The sequence below is a fragment of the Populus trichocarpa genome, chromosome 1, assembly GCF_000002775.5.
Source record: "Populus trichocarpa isolate Nisqually-1 chromosome 1, P.trichocarpa_v4.1, whole genome shotgun sequence".
Classification (NCBI taxonomy): Eukaryota; Viridiplantae; Streptophyta; class Magnoliopsida; order Malpighiales; family Salicaceae; genus Populus; species Populus trichocarpa.
Window position 1 is genome coordinate 21,565,856 of NC_037285.2, and position 14,856 is coordinate 21,580,711.

General features: G+C 32.9%; 1 protein-coding gene across 2 annotated transcripts; it reads right to left on the minus strand.

Annotated features, from left to right (window-relative positions):
• Window positions 1-1,262: 1,262 nt before the first annotated feature.
• LOC7473006 (phosphatidylinositol 4-phosphate 5-kinase 8) lies at window positions 1,263-11,757 on the minus strand. 2 transcript variants are annotated; one of them, XM_002298136.4, is made up of 10 exons: window positions 11,273-11,749; window positions 10,577-10,634; window positions 9,312-10,394; window positions 8,298-8,465; window positions 7,448-7,613; window positions 4,634-4,744; window positions 4,355-4,542; window positions 3,651-3,802; window positions 2,428-2,596; window positions 1,263-1,611 (listed from the first exon to the last, which is right to left on the minus strand). In XM_002298136.4, exons 2-10 carry the CDS (start codon window positions 10,618-10,620, stop codon window positions 1,332-1,334), a joined length of 2,361 nt encoding a protein of 786 aa, XP_002298172.3. In that variant the 5' UTR covers window positions 10,621-10,634; window positions 11,273-11,749; the 3' UTR covers window positions 1,263-1,331. The 2 variants fall into 2 exon arrangements, 1 of the variants encoding a protein (XP_002298172.3); XR_008058986.1 differs by lacking the exons at window positions 1,263-1,611; window positions 2,428-2,596 and adding an exon at window positions 3,400-3,428 and having other exon boundaries at window positions 3,531-3,802; window positions 11,273-11,757.
• Between the last annotated feature and the right edge of the window lie 3,099 nt (window positions 11,758-14,856).

Sequence of the window (14,856 nt, forward strand, 5' to 3'; positions counted from 1 at the left end):
AAAAAAATAAAATAAAAACCAGACATATAGGCATGGGTTTTTATTCATGGCCAACACGCGCGGATATGACATTCTTTTTGTATTTGTCCTATATAAAAAAAATACAATTAATAAACTATCTCTCTTTCTTTTTTTAACTCTGCGTTAATGTTTTTATTTTAACTTTAATGAATATCCTCTCCTTCTTTTTTAAATTGTTTGGTTATTTTTTTAAAAAATAGTAATTAAGTTTTTAATTGTTTTTTTTTCTAATTTTATAATGCTTCAAAGAGATTATTATAATTTTTTTCTTTTATTTTTTATATAAATAAATTTTATTTTCATGATATATTTATAAAACAAAAGAATTTCTTCTTGTTCTTAGATATTAAAATTAATATCTAAGATAAAATAAAAAAATACATAAAATAAAAAAGACAACCAAAATTAAATATTTACATATGCATCTATCTTTTGTTTTTACTAGAAAATTAGCTATATGATTTAGTAGTTAACTAACAACTCTTTTTTTTATTTATCAGTTCATATATATTTTTTATTTTATTAAATATAAATATATTTTTATTTTTCAAAATCTTTCTTCTTCTTCTTTTTAATTTTTGCTTTTTTCTTTTTGGATTTTTGAAAAAATATTTTAGAAATTAAAATATAAAATCAGGTTACAACAAACTCTGAATCTTCAAACATTATCTATAATGTGAGAGCCAAAATCCAAGACAAGGAAGGCATCCCACCAGACCAACAATGTCGTCTCATTTTCACGTGAAAGCACCTTGAAGATGTTCGTACACTTGCCGACCATAACACTACCTACCAAGCCCAAGAAAAGATTCTTTCTAAATGTCCCGTCTCTCTCTCTCTCTTGTGGCTTGTAGTGGGGGATTACGACAGAGGCAACAAGGAGGTGATGGCGATGCAACGACGATGGCGATGAGGAAGGCAATGAGAGGTGATGGTGATGCCAGGACAAGGACGGTGAGAAACAATTATCTGAATTTAAACAATGATGATGAGAAGATTTACTTAACACACTAGTTGAGGCAGTGGTTAATCTGGATGAAAATTATGATAATCATGTGAGAGATGGTTTGTGGGTTGTTTGAATTAGGTTTTAGGTGTTGAATCAGCAAGAAATTCTAGCTTAATTTTATTTGATGGCTACATTACTTCACAAATAAAATTAATGATTGCACAGAAGAATTCTGTAATGAAACAAGCACCAAAAAAAGTACATGAACATGAACATGAAAAGAAGAACAACAGAACAGGAAAGGGAAACCTTTGCCAAAGGATCTATGGTAGTTAATAAACAGGAGCAGCTCTTTTCAATTTCATGGCTGCTCTGGGAAAACTTTGTGCAAGAAATTGAGGAAACGTTTTGCATACAATTTGGGCTCAACTGCAGAAATCGACAGAGGGTCAAATTTTAAGGATTTGCAAGCATGCTCAACTTTCTTTTTCACATTGTATTCCTGTAATATATCTATTACGCCCATGTAGAGAACAACATCGTAAACCTCGAAAAGCTCAATCTCTGCTGAATCAACCTCGTCCCGCGTCAGCTTGTGGCTAGCCTGAGCTGGCATGTTCACTCCTAGCTGCACCCGCAACCTAATCACACGGCAATCAATCAACAGTTTACCTATCTACTGCTTGATATATAAGTGAACCTATCGACTGACAACATCTCGAAATGTCAAGCTGAGCACAGCTGAAATTATCGTGTTTAGATTGCTAGAATATAAAACGATAAGTTTAAATTCATCCATGAAAGTTTGCTTGGTATCATTGCTAGCCGGTTAGGGACCATATCAAAGAAAGTTGAAACCAATGATTTAGAAGACGGCCAAAATGGTCACAGTTCAAGTCAAAAATCAATCTTCAGAAGGAAGAATATGGTGAAATCAGATATCAGCAGACGAACATCATAGTAGTTCAAAAACTGTTTGGATGAGCTGATAGAATTAACAGGAAGGAATGCTCATAACTAGGTCCAACAAAAACTGTTTTGTGAGCTTAGATCAAAGAAACTGCCACGACTTCAAATTTCAACTGAATTATTATATGGTGTGATAAAATCTAAAATTGAAATATCTCAGCTAAATATGTTTGGTAAATTATTAGCAGATTTGCTTATCATTTCCATAAATGTGTTTTCACATGAAGGCATGGAAAAGACTAAAAAGATAGTCAAACATATACTGTTCATGGTAGTTGTATAAAATTCTATATGCATAATAACTTATGAGACCCAGGAGGGGCAAAGCAACATTTATACTGAGGGTGCTAAAGATAAACATAACTCTAAATGTTTAAATAGGTTAAAAGGCTAACTCAAACCCTTCATAATACCAGGTACGAGTGGCCAGCTTAGCATCGGAAAATCTCATTCTATTGGCATTAAAAGGTTGTAACTAGAAAAGGTACCTTCCAGTGCCAGGCAGCAAGAGATCAACCTCCCTCTCACCAAGAGAGTATGCTTTCAATGTATTTCCTCTGATGTGAGGTCCCGGTGCAGTGCTCACAAAGCCGGGTTCATGGGTCACTAGGAGAAGGCCTTTTGGAGGAGTTGAGAGATGCCCTTGCGAGTTTATACCTGGTGGATGCAAAAATGAGGTGCCATGTACTGAATAAACATGGCCACATGCACAGACACTATAAGAAAGAAGATAGGTGATGTTCCTCCGAAGTCTATGCATATTTTTTGTTCCCACGGCGATGATGATATGAAAAATGTTGTTAATGGATTCCAAATCTTGAAACTACCTGGTAAACTCCTAATCTAATTTAAAACAATGTAAAGAATACACACCAAAACCACGAGTTATTTAACTGCAAGTAACAAATAATCTAATATAGCATTTTTGAAAGAAATACCCAAATTCACCATCCACAAAGGCATCAATAAATGTACACTTTCTACTCCACTTGCATAAGTCAGCTAGAGGATGAAGGTCAGGTTAAGGAGGGTACCCAAACCACAACATACTGTAGTCCACAGATGAAATTTCTCACTTACCTACTATCCCAGTCTGACCACTCTTGGTTTGCTTTTCCAAACTAACTGCCACTAGGCTTGGTTTATTGGAACCATTTTTGCCACAACTAGTCAAAGCATCTTACCACCCATGTTAACCCTCAAAAGGCATAAACTTAATTTTAGTAAATATTTGCTCCTCTCTGAATAATTCATCAATCCAAGTTCCAGTGTAAGAACCAAACCACAGACTTAAGAATTCACGTCAAGATAATGTTTCTCATCTTCACTTCGTAGACAATTCTGGAATTCTATACTGTCGCATAAACATTTCCCAACTGGCATAATGCAACAGTGATTGCCCAGAAAACTACTTTCTGGTAAATTCAACTCTTATCTGTAACATACCTTGAAGCAAAATCTCGATCAATTAGTCATCCTTCAACATTTCCTGCAGATGACTCCATTTTTTTACTTTATTATGGTGAAACTGTAGTGGTTAGAATTATCCTAAATTCATAAATACATATAGCAAGAGAGATATGATACTCACTGCACAATTTAACACTTTAATGGACCATTAGAAACTACGGAAAAATCAAGAGGCAATTAGAACTTAAATTCAGTTAGGTATGTGATTTAAAAAAGGTGTTTGTATTGGAGGAACACCTACCATCTGCAGGTAAACCAGCATCATTCAGCATTGTAGCTGGAGGTTCTAAGATGGATCTCAACTGTTCAGGTGCTCTAAAATGTAATCCCAAGAGAAGGCTATAATCAATTATCTGTTGAGATTCTAAAAAACTGCAGTCCAAAGAGAGTTGCCTGCACAGGAGGAAAAATATTTATACTAACAATTAGAAGGTAGAAGGCTTGGTCAGAAAATCAATTACTACTAAAGAATGATATTCTTATGGATTCATTTTGAATGATATTCAACCTGTAGTATGAACAACAATCATTGGAAGAGAACTAATGTTCACATGAAAATCACAGAACTTCACGATGAGAATACCATATGAAGAAGCATACTTCTTCCATTTCTACATGTCACGGGACTTCGCATAATAATTGCGAGTGGCATTAGATGCATTATCCTATCTACATGTTTTCTAATCTTATCTGAACACCTATGCATAGATGAAATGAATGGCAAAGTTTGAGGTTACTTCCCACTTGAGATCAACATGGCAAAAGTGATTTATACAGAGAAAGATTATGCTGGGGAATACCTAGGTTGCTGTATTGAACAATCACTGAGAAAAGAATGCAGATTTAACAACAAAGTTCACATTAGTGCAACATCATAATCCAAAGTTAGAGATAAGAAAACAAATGATGTCAACACATGGATGATAGAAAATCAGAAGAACTTACTTGAAAAGCGATTTTCGTAATAATTTGTCCATAAGAAACTCGTATTCTAGATCAAGATCTTTTAGCGTGGTATTTTCTCCAACCTTATCTTCATCTGTGTATCTCCCTTGAGTTGACCCCTTCAGGTCAAAGCGACGATGAATTCTTAATTCTGTGCAAAACATATTTCCCATGACTACAAAACGTACCTATAAAGAATAAGAAACACAAAACCCTCACTAAACATAAGTGACAGGAATGGCAGAAAGTAATATAGGGGCATATGAAAGCTGCAGATACCTTTCTCCCACCTCTCAATGTAATTCGGTGAACCCCAAAAAATTTTGTGATGAGTGTATTTTCATACTTCCCTACATGAATGTAATAGTTTGGAAGCATCTGCAGAAGGGTCTGTATAGACAAAGAAGAACATACATGCATTTATAATACTATTTTGATTAAGAAAACAAAATTAAGTTAAAATTACAATTTTCCATTTCACAAAAACACCTAGAGAATGCATCCAGTTAGGACCTCCAATTTGATAACCACCAATATCATAATATTTTACAGTTTAGGATTCGGAGATTCATTAGAATCAACCCTGAATCTGTAAGCAGAACTTTCAACATGATAAAATTACCTAGTGAATTACTTTGGATCAAATGGTTAAAGTGCAATTCTACTATGTTGATTAAGCCCTTTTTTTCCTCAAGATTTTTACATTGCAACTTTTGGTTAGTGGACCTTTTTTTTTTTAAGAGAATAAACCATACTCCTATGCGTGCCTTTATTTTTGTTGAGATACATCTGCTAAATGTATCCCATTTTTATATGCAATGTTTTCTCACTAATCAAGTTTTATTAACCAAGTCTTGATTTATACACGGATTAGTTTAAGAAATATACACAACTGACCTCGTCAAGCTTGATATTGAGGCAAATAAACAAGCCATTTATCAAGAAGATAAAAGTTTTGATTAACATTGTCCACCGTCAAGAAGTTCCTTATGGAACTAAAATAATACCTTAAGGTGCACACTAGATGGTTTTCAAAATAGAGGTCCTAAGAAGGAGAAATTGTTAAGCAGTCTATGAACTCACCCATAAAGTAAGCCGATAGTGAAATGAACATGTATAAAAAGTGAATTGACCTTACATGATGATGTATGAATCCATCCATGTCTTGTGCATTTATTTGCCTGGTCTATAGGAGAGTTGGCAAGTCTACCAAGCAATTTTTTCAAAGATGTAAACATAGACAGAATAGTTTCCTCTCATTCGGGTTGGAGGAAATCCCCTCCTGCTCATAGTTGTAATGATTTTAGGCTTTCATTTGTTGGCAACATTAATTGTCCTTTGAAAAGATTTTTTTATTATTTATCTTCTCTTATCAAATCTTAATTTCCTTTTCTGTAACTTTTTTTAGAAGAATATGGATTTGCAAGAATTTTTCAAGGCAAAATCAATATTGCTAACACATCAAAACCTAATATCATGACACCTATAGGCAACACTTGGATAAGAGGAAATCAGCGTCCAATAGAAACATGCCTCGAGGCTTCTATTATCCGCAACTTTTTGCCAAAAATAAATATATTTGGAACTTGATGACTTAAGAAACTTGATAGAAACACATGTCACATTAACCCATAGCATATAAACCAATAAAATACCAAACAACACATAAATAGAACCCAATGATAGATGCACAATATGCATCTTTAGGTCAATAAAAATGCAACACAAGCAATGATCAGCTTGACTAGACAAAGACCCTTTGTCATTAATGATATAGAATATGTTTTTCACAGAAACCATCCAGTATCCTTTTTGTTCTCCCCTTAACCCCATAAATTCTGCAAATGAAACCTTACAATCCTAATGGTGCAACTAATGATCTTAAAACATATACATACTGTCTAAGCTTCAAGTCCTACTTCTTTTCTAGCTTACAACTCTCCATATTTACACAAATGTATTTATAAGCTAGTGAAGTTCATTTTGAACTTGCTACTTATCCATGGGAAAAACTCCCAGCTTCAATGGGTAACTGGACTCTAGTCTCCAATAGAATAAAGCAGATGCCGAAAAGCAGCACACCCTAATGCTCACCTAATCATGGTATATAAAGCCTTAACCAGCCATATAAATTATTCAGTCTACACGCCTTGAAACTTTTTGATCTAAAAAGCCACTTAACTGGTAGCAAGAAAAGACAAGGTATTCCTAATATATGCATCAAAATCATGAAAGTATCTCCAGAGCCATCATTTATCTTCCTTTCTACTAATTATGCTGTCATGAAGAGAAGATACACTCTTCAGGCCCTCAATAACTCTGAGAAACTCCATGCTTCTCTTTGACAGACTTTAACTAGGATGGTGATCACATTCCCTTCATCATCCACCAAATATCTCTTATTAAGATTTAGTAAAACAATGAAGGGAAAGCCCTTAAGAACTAAGCTTTATTAAACATTTAGTAAATACCAAATGAATATGTCGATAACCACCCCCCAGATTTCAATTTCTGACCCTGAGAAAGAGAAAAAAAACTAAAGTTTACAGAATCATGCAGAAATGAGCGGCATCCTTCACAAGAATCTTTAAGCATGATTGTGAATAAAATCTCAACATGTAACGCATTTTTCATGCTTTATTCTGTATTTTAAACCCTATTGAAAGCACGCTTTATGATGTCTATCTAGCAGGAGGATTTTCCTTCAAAAGCAAGGCAAATATCAGTAACAATTGTTAGAAAGTCCATGCAGAATCAAATAGGATTTGTTTGGCATCTCCATTTCCTAGGTGGGTTTTAATATGAACAATTAATTTCAAACCTCAACTATAAAGAATCTACAGATCCATATATGGAAAATTATTTAAAGAAAACCAAAAGGAATGTGGAAACAGAAGCACACAGATACTCAACCCTACTAAAATAATAGCAAATAAAGCACCCAAGGCCACATCATGAAATGACATATTTTCATGGATGTTAGACAACTGTAAACTTCATTAAAAAAGGCAAGTTGCCGTAGAAACACAGGGAACTTTGGGCAAAATAAGATATCAGATTATATTCAGAATGAAAGTTTCTCTGAATTCAAACCTTTAGTTCGAACTTTTTTAATGTCTTAATCACAAATCTATCATCATGTGAAAGATAGAAGATACTGCCACTTTTTCCAGAGGAAGAAAGCTCCCTTAGACCATCATCACCGCAAATGGACATCATGTAATCAGCTGCATCTAGCTTGAACATCTCCCTTAAATTCCTGAAATGACAATCCCATACAAATTGACAATGTCTCACGTGTAAAATTATTGAATATCAAGCTTTCTTCTTCACACTCACTTTCATAAATATCTTGGAGACTTGTGGTAAAAACTTTTATTTTTCTTTCCACAGTATAACCTAAAGGGAGGCATTAACATAACATGTCTACTTGAAAATGCAAATACAAGAACACAAGAAAAAAAAAATCATGGCATCCACTTCTTTCTAATGATCAGAGGAACAACCTATTGGTGTACCCTGGCATACCAGGTACTTCACTTCTGAACTTTAACACGAAGGTCATAGGAAACAGGAAACTCATATTCATAAATTGTAAGGGAAACTGTAATCAGTTCTTTGTTCATTTTGAATTGAGCTTCGGCCATATCCTCTAAATCCTAATATGGTCAAGAGTGTTTTGTCACTGTAATCAAAGGTCCTGGTTTAATTTGAACAAAGACATATTGGGAGCTATTCTTGTAGTTCACGACAGTTATATGATTCCTTTTCAGCTGGAAAAAAGAACACACAAGCTCACCAGTTTACAGCTAGAAGTCATTTGGGATAGATTAAAAACCTATGGCACAGTTCTCATGTAGCTGTTTTTTCATATATTTAAGGTGTGCTGCTTTTATTTTAACGTCTCTTTTTGCGAGTTATGCAAACATATGGTGACAAATACCTGAAGACCATAGGGCAGTAGTCTTTCCAATAGAAATCAATAGAATAGTGTGGAGGTGTAAACTGGGAACCCTTTCTGGGAAAATACATCCTTATTCTAGCTCGATCTCCAAAATCAGAATCTCGAACTTCACGCATAGGCACTGGTGTAATCTTGCCAACAGTGTACCTGTGAACTAAAGATCAAATATTTTGCAAGAATGCTAATGTGCAAGAATATGTTCAAGAAAATTTAAAAGTAGAAAACTTTTATTTAAAAAGTAACATGAACATGCAGATGCCTGAAAGAGCTATCAACCATGGCCAAAAACCAAACTATTAAAATACCAATTTAGTCCATTTAAACTAGGATGATCAACTTCCTACGAGTGAAAACCTATAGCATATGATGGAACAAAAAAATAAAAAAAGATGTCTGATTCCACCCTGGATGTGATAGCATGCACGCACACACCAAGTAACTTAGATTTTAATAGTTGAAGTAGCTCTCAAAGAGATCATACCAAAAATCTTCACATATGGTCCATCTAAAAAAACAAAGAAAGAAAATCCACCTGTAGTCAAATGTTTTAAGATATTGACTACTAAATTAACACTTTTTACCAGCTAACAAGCATAACATTTTTTTATTAGTAACAAGAATTTTATATGCTAAAAACCCATAGGTTGTCACGTTGCTTGGATAGTGATATCACTATGGATCAAATGCTCAGATATTCCAATTCCCAATAGCCTGTCACATTTTGCTAGTTTCCAGTAGCACCTGTGAGACTAAAGAGAACGTGCAAATACAATAAGCATTGCCCATGCAGGCTGCAGCAGCACATTTCTGATGAAAGTGATACAGTCAATTCTAGTCCAGTTTTACAAAAGAGCTTAAAGAATTGTGTCATAATCAAATAATGAACAGTTTGAAAGCAGAAAACGGATACCAGAAAGAAACAAAAATAAGGGTAAAAAACAGATGAAGCAGTATAGAAGCAGGAAAGATGGACTTCAATGTCTATCCATTTACCTTATACCAAGTTGCAAATTAAGCATTAGATAATAGCTCCGTTGTCCTTCAAAAATATCCACACATGACTTCCTTTTTGCTTCTTTCACATGAAATTTTTTTCTCTGTTTAGTTTTGCGGGATAGCTCTGTACCTCTAACTTTCTCGTTTTTCAAAACTCCTTGCAAGTATTCCCTTTCATAAACTACAGTAGAGTTATTCTGCACCCCACTTTGACCTTCTTCAGAGGTTTGGGACAGCGTACATGATGGTTCGCGATATATAAATTCTCCGGAAGGATTACAAAGACTCCATTTTTCATCTAGTAAGGCATTTCTTTGTGATAATCGGACAGGATCTTTTAAGATTTTACTGATTGACATTTTCCCAGATAGACTGCCCAAGAAATTTGGTTTTGGAACCCTGACTTCCTCTGAATTTATAGAGGAACTATGAGATAACAAATTTCTTCCAATTCCATCACAGCCTATGGAGCTGCCCCACTTCCTTAGAGACGGATGTTTAGTTCCAGCTGGGTGGAATGTTCCTTTTCCATCCTTAAGGCCCATACTCCACATTCCAAAGTAGTATCCCCCATCAGAAAACCTATAAACTCCAGATCCATGTCTAAGACCATTCAGCCAAAAGCCATCAAAAACATCACCATTTTCCCATTTCATAACCCCTCTGCCACACATTTTTCCGCCTTTCCAATTCCCGATATACATATTTCCACTATTCCAAGAGTACCTGCCACAGCCTTCATTCATCCCCTCCTTCCAAGAACCTTCATAAATATCTAAATTAGAATATCGTTTCATTCCAAGCCCATGCTGTATATTCATTCTCCAGGCCCCTCTGTATTCAGACCCATCAAGTCCTGTAAAGGTGCCAATTCCATGAAGGTAACCACCAGAGAAATCACCTTCATATATTGCTCCTGATGACCAAAGTATCTGTCCTTTCCCAGTAATTTTACCTTCTTCCCAGTCACCCTCGTACACTGTTCCATCGGACCATATATATTTACCCTTGCCATGGGGAAGTGATCCCTTAAAGCTACCAATATAGACATCTCCATTTGATAGGGGCTTCTCGTCGATACTGGAATATGGAAAGTAACAAATCAGGAAACTTTCATTGTTATTGTTATTGTTATTGTTATTGTTATCGAGAGCGACAAATGATGATTTTTTGCGAGTCCAAAAGCTTACCCTCATCTTACAAAAAAAGAAAAATAAGGAGACGGGTCGACAGAAAGGAAGATTTGGTAACAAGATGAGTACCTTTCACTGTCTTCAATGTCTAATAAGCGACGCAAGAGCACCATTTGCTATTTTGGTTCTGAAAATACGATACAGTTTATCATTCTTCAATGATAGATCCACAAGATTCCTCCACATGTAAGCATTTCATACCATATAAATGTTAAAAATTAAACATCATTCTCAATTAATTCCATGATTATGTCCCAAATATTTGATGAGCATGCCAACCACTGATTTAACAAGAATTAGAATCTTCTAACCAAGAAAACAGATGGTAAATATCAAAACTCCCGTATAGCTATAGCTCCCTGATCCCTCATTCTCCACCGGTTAAAAAAACAAAGACAATGGCCACGGGAAAATTCCCTCTTACGAAATCAATAAAACCACGAAACACAGTGGTATTTCTCTCATTTGCACCAAAAAAATCCATCCATTAGGTTTGCCACTGTGAATAGAAACTAAATATGAAATTATTACATAGAAATAAACATATTGTTTGGATCCACCAGAAGAATAGGAACCCTAGTAAACCCCAACATCACCATTAAGCTAAGCGAATACAAAAGGACAGGGAGAAAAAAAACCCTCAAAGAAAAACCATGATCTTTCAAAACCATTAAGGGAAAAAAAAAAGACATGAAGATGAAAATAACCAGACAACACAAACACACACACAGAGGAAACAAGCCCTGAAAGAAATAATAAACTCACCTGAAACATACTAGAAAATAAATCCATGCATCCTCCAAGCAATTAAGCAGCAACGAGAAGATGAATCCCAATACTTTTTAGCTCAAAAGGAGCAAAACAATAAAATAGAAAAAAGGTTGTATCTTGTCCTGTTGCCCTCCAGATCCTCTCCTGATGTTGCCGCCACAAATTGACCCTTTACCTCTTTTATCTCTCAAAAAACATTAAATTCTGCCTTTCTTTCCTTCCCTGTAAAAAAAAAAAAAAAAAAAGTGTCTTTCGTTTCCTTTTCAAGTGTTATGCCTTGTTGGGCTGCTGTCTGTTGTCAGTCAATTTGCCATGCATCAAGTTCCCTTCCTTTCTGCCTACTTTCACTTCCTCTTTTCCTTTCCTAACATTCCGTTTCCTTCGTAAGTATTTTGACTTTCACGTTCAGCTCTCCTATCTCCAATCTGAAGAGACAAGAGGAGGAGGAGGAGCAACAGCATGACATGAGCATCCCATCCACTCTCAGAATCTTGCCCTCGTGTCCGACCATCACTAGTGGGACCTACGTCTGTTTTTTTGCTAGCATCGAATAGTGTCTGGGACGATGATAACGGTGATTCAGAAAATGTTTTTTTATTAATTTTTTTTAATACCAAGATATAAGAATAATTTAAAATTATAAAAAAACATTTAAAAAAAACCAAAAATTTTCAAAAGCATAAAAACAAACACATTACGTATATGTTTGTTTTTTCGTCACAAACAGTATTTTTAAAAAAATTAATCATTTTTTTGAATTTTTTATAGATTATTTTTTTATATTAATATTAAAAATAATTTTTTTTTAAAAATACTTTTCCAGTAAAAAACATTTCGGCCAAGTGACATCTACTTACTGATTTGACCGCATTTTCATGGGGCCCAGATGAGCTCATATGCGTTTGGTGATTTTGACAATGGAGAGCAGAAAGCGGCCGACGTGGGGATGGGGTAGCTAAGCTTTGGTTTTTTTGAAAAAATTAATTTAGATATTTTTTAATAATTTTGATATAATAATATTAAAAATAAAAAAATTATAAGAAATTATTATTTTATGTATTTTTTATTAAAAGATATTATACTTCACAATACAAAACGAACGATGTGTATGTGAGTTGTACTTGGTTTTTTTTTAAAATATTCATATAATTTATTAATTTAATAATTAGGTGTATTTTATAATTAATATTGTTAAAAGAAGTGTTGAAAATAAAGGGATAAATTCCAAAGCGCATATCTGCAGGTAAGATTTGATTCTTCTTCTGTCTGTTTATTTGTTTCTTTACTCCTTTAGATCAAATTACAAAATATTCAAATTCAATGCTACACGTGATTTAAAATAAAATAAAGAAGAAAAGAAAAAATATAAAAAAAAGAAATTATTTAACTTTCATTTTCCGGTCACCGCTTCCGGTGAAACCATCATCAAATGAAAGTCTTGTAGCTAAAAATTACCAAATAAAAAAACATAAAACACATATATTAGTATAGTTTGATAGCTTTTACTTTTAGATATATTTTTAAAAAATATTTTATTTGAAAATAAATTAAATTAATATTTTTTTAATATTTTTTATGGATTTGATATATTAATATCAAAAAAATAAAAAAAATTATCTTAATATATTTTTAAATAAAAAAATACTTAAAAAAAATACTACACCATAGTATCAAACATATATATATATTAAAGTGTGGTTGTAATTGTTTTTCAAAGTGTTTTTCGTGCCGAAATGCATCAAAATAATATTTTTTTATTTTTTAAAAATTATTTTTAAGATCAGCGCAACAAAACGATCTAAAGCACATAAAAAAATTAATTTTTAGCAAAACAAAATTGAATTTTTAAAGAACATGGTGCAAACCGCGTTCCCAAACGTTAGCCACAAAAACTAAAGTATGGATGTGTTAAGTAGTCATGTGTCAACTATTTATTCTTCACGTTTATTGAGATTTTTCTCTTTTAGAATATAAGATTGATGGTTGTTCCTACCTAAATGTATAGGATATTGATACCGATTAGTGATTTTGGATCTTTCATTAATGGGACCTAGTAGTTTTGCTCAATCTCTTGTTGATTTATGGTAACTCAAACTCATTTATGTAGATTAAATAAGTTCTACATATTTAGTAAAAAAATTGATAATTTTAAAAAGATTTTTTTTTTTTTGTCATTCAAATCATTAGTTGTTGCCTAAATACCATCTGACATTGTTTGATGTCTTTCCCAACAAAAATTGATTTCCCTAGATGTATATATATAGTGATTTATTTGTATTTTGTTTGGTATTAATGAAATTACTATTTTCTTTTCTTAATTTTCAAAGTAATTATCTAATTACTAGCGTATTGATCCGCACTCCGTAACAGGTAAATAACAAAAAAAATTAAAAGTATAGAGAATATTTTAAGTGTTTTAGGTTTGATAGTCATGTTAGACCCAAGTCTCTTAGGTCTAGTTGGGTTCGACGGTCATGTCAGACTTAATAGCCTTAAGCCTGACAGATGCTAGATCCAAGAGCTTTAACTCTTGGGTATGACAGTCATGTCTTGACCCAACACGCGCTAACAACTTTTAAAATAAAAAAAAAATAACGTTTCTTATAGTTCTTTAAATATCTACAATATAGTTCGCAGTGTAAATATTTTATATAGCTTCAGCATAATAATTTTCCCACACATTTTAAACTATAGGATAATTGTTTTAGGCAAAAACTCTAGAAAATTATTATGAGTATTAATATACCACCATTCCATTGTGAGAATTTTAAGTTTCGTCATATTATTTAGAGAGATATTGTCACATTAATTAGCACTCCCACTGGCCCATTGGCCATCACTATGCCGTGGGTTACAGTAAAAAGTAATTTTTACTTAAAATAAAAATATTTAAGTATTTGTGACGTGTTTAGCCATGAATTAAATAATATTTTAATTTAATATCATGATAAAAAATATTTAATCAATTTAAGTTAATTTAGATTAATTTGTAAAATTTGCAAGAATAATCTTAAAAAAAATAAATTAAAAAATTTAATCCTGAATTGATTCAATGTTAAAAGATAAAATTAGTAAAAACAAAAATAAACTCAAGTCAATTAAGCAAATTCGCTATGAAATTCGTGCACGTCATCAGATTCAGTAATGTTTTTATCCTAAAGATTAATTTTCTTTTAATTATATGACAATAAAGCGTATGATATTTTTTTGTATAAAAAAACTGTAATAGACATATGAGGTCGAGATAGCAAAGGTAGATGATTGACAATAAAGATGAAATGATATTTTTTTATGTCTGAGTTAAATAAAAAAAATTATATTATATTTTATTTTTAACTTAGTGACAAAAAAATCATTAAATAAAAAATAATAATAATAACCTGGATATTATAGATTAACCTCTTAAACCTGGTACTAGATTAATTGACTTAGATTCAACGATCTGTTTTATCAAAGATTTTTAAACCAGGTATAAAATAGCAAAAAAAAAAAAAGAAAAAAAAAAAGGAGAGTCTGGGCATTTTAAAAAAAACATAAATGTGTGGGCCTTCCATCCTGTAAGCTTATGTTTGTCTTAT

Coding starts and splice junctions, on each gene's coding strand:
- LOC7473006 (XM_002298136.4), bottom strand. CDS start 10,620: ATGGTGCTCTTGCGTCGCTTATTAGACATTGAAGACAGTGAAAG. Junction 7,614..8,297: donor TACTGCCCTATGGTCTTCAG/GTATTTGTCACC, acceptor TTGTCATTTCAG/GAATTTAAGGGAGATGTTCA. Junction 4,745..7,447: donor TAAAAAAGTTCGAACTAAAG/GTTTGAATTCAG, acceptor TTGTCTATACAG/ACCCTTCTGCAGATGCTTCC.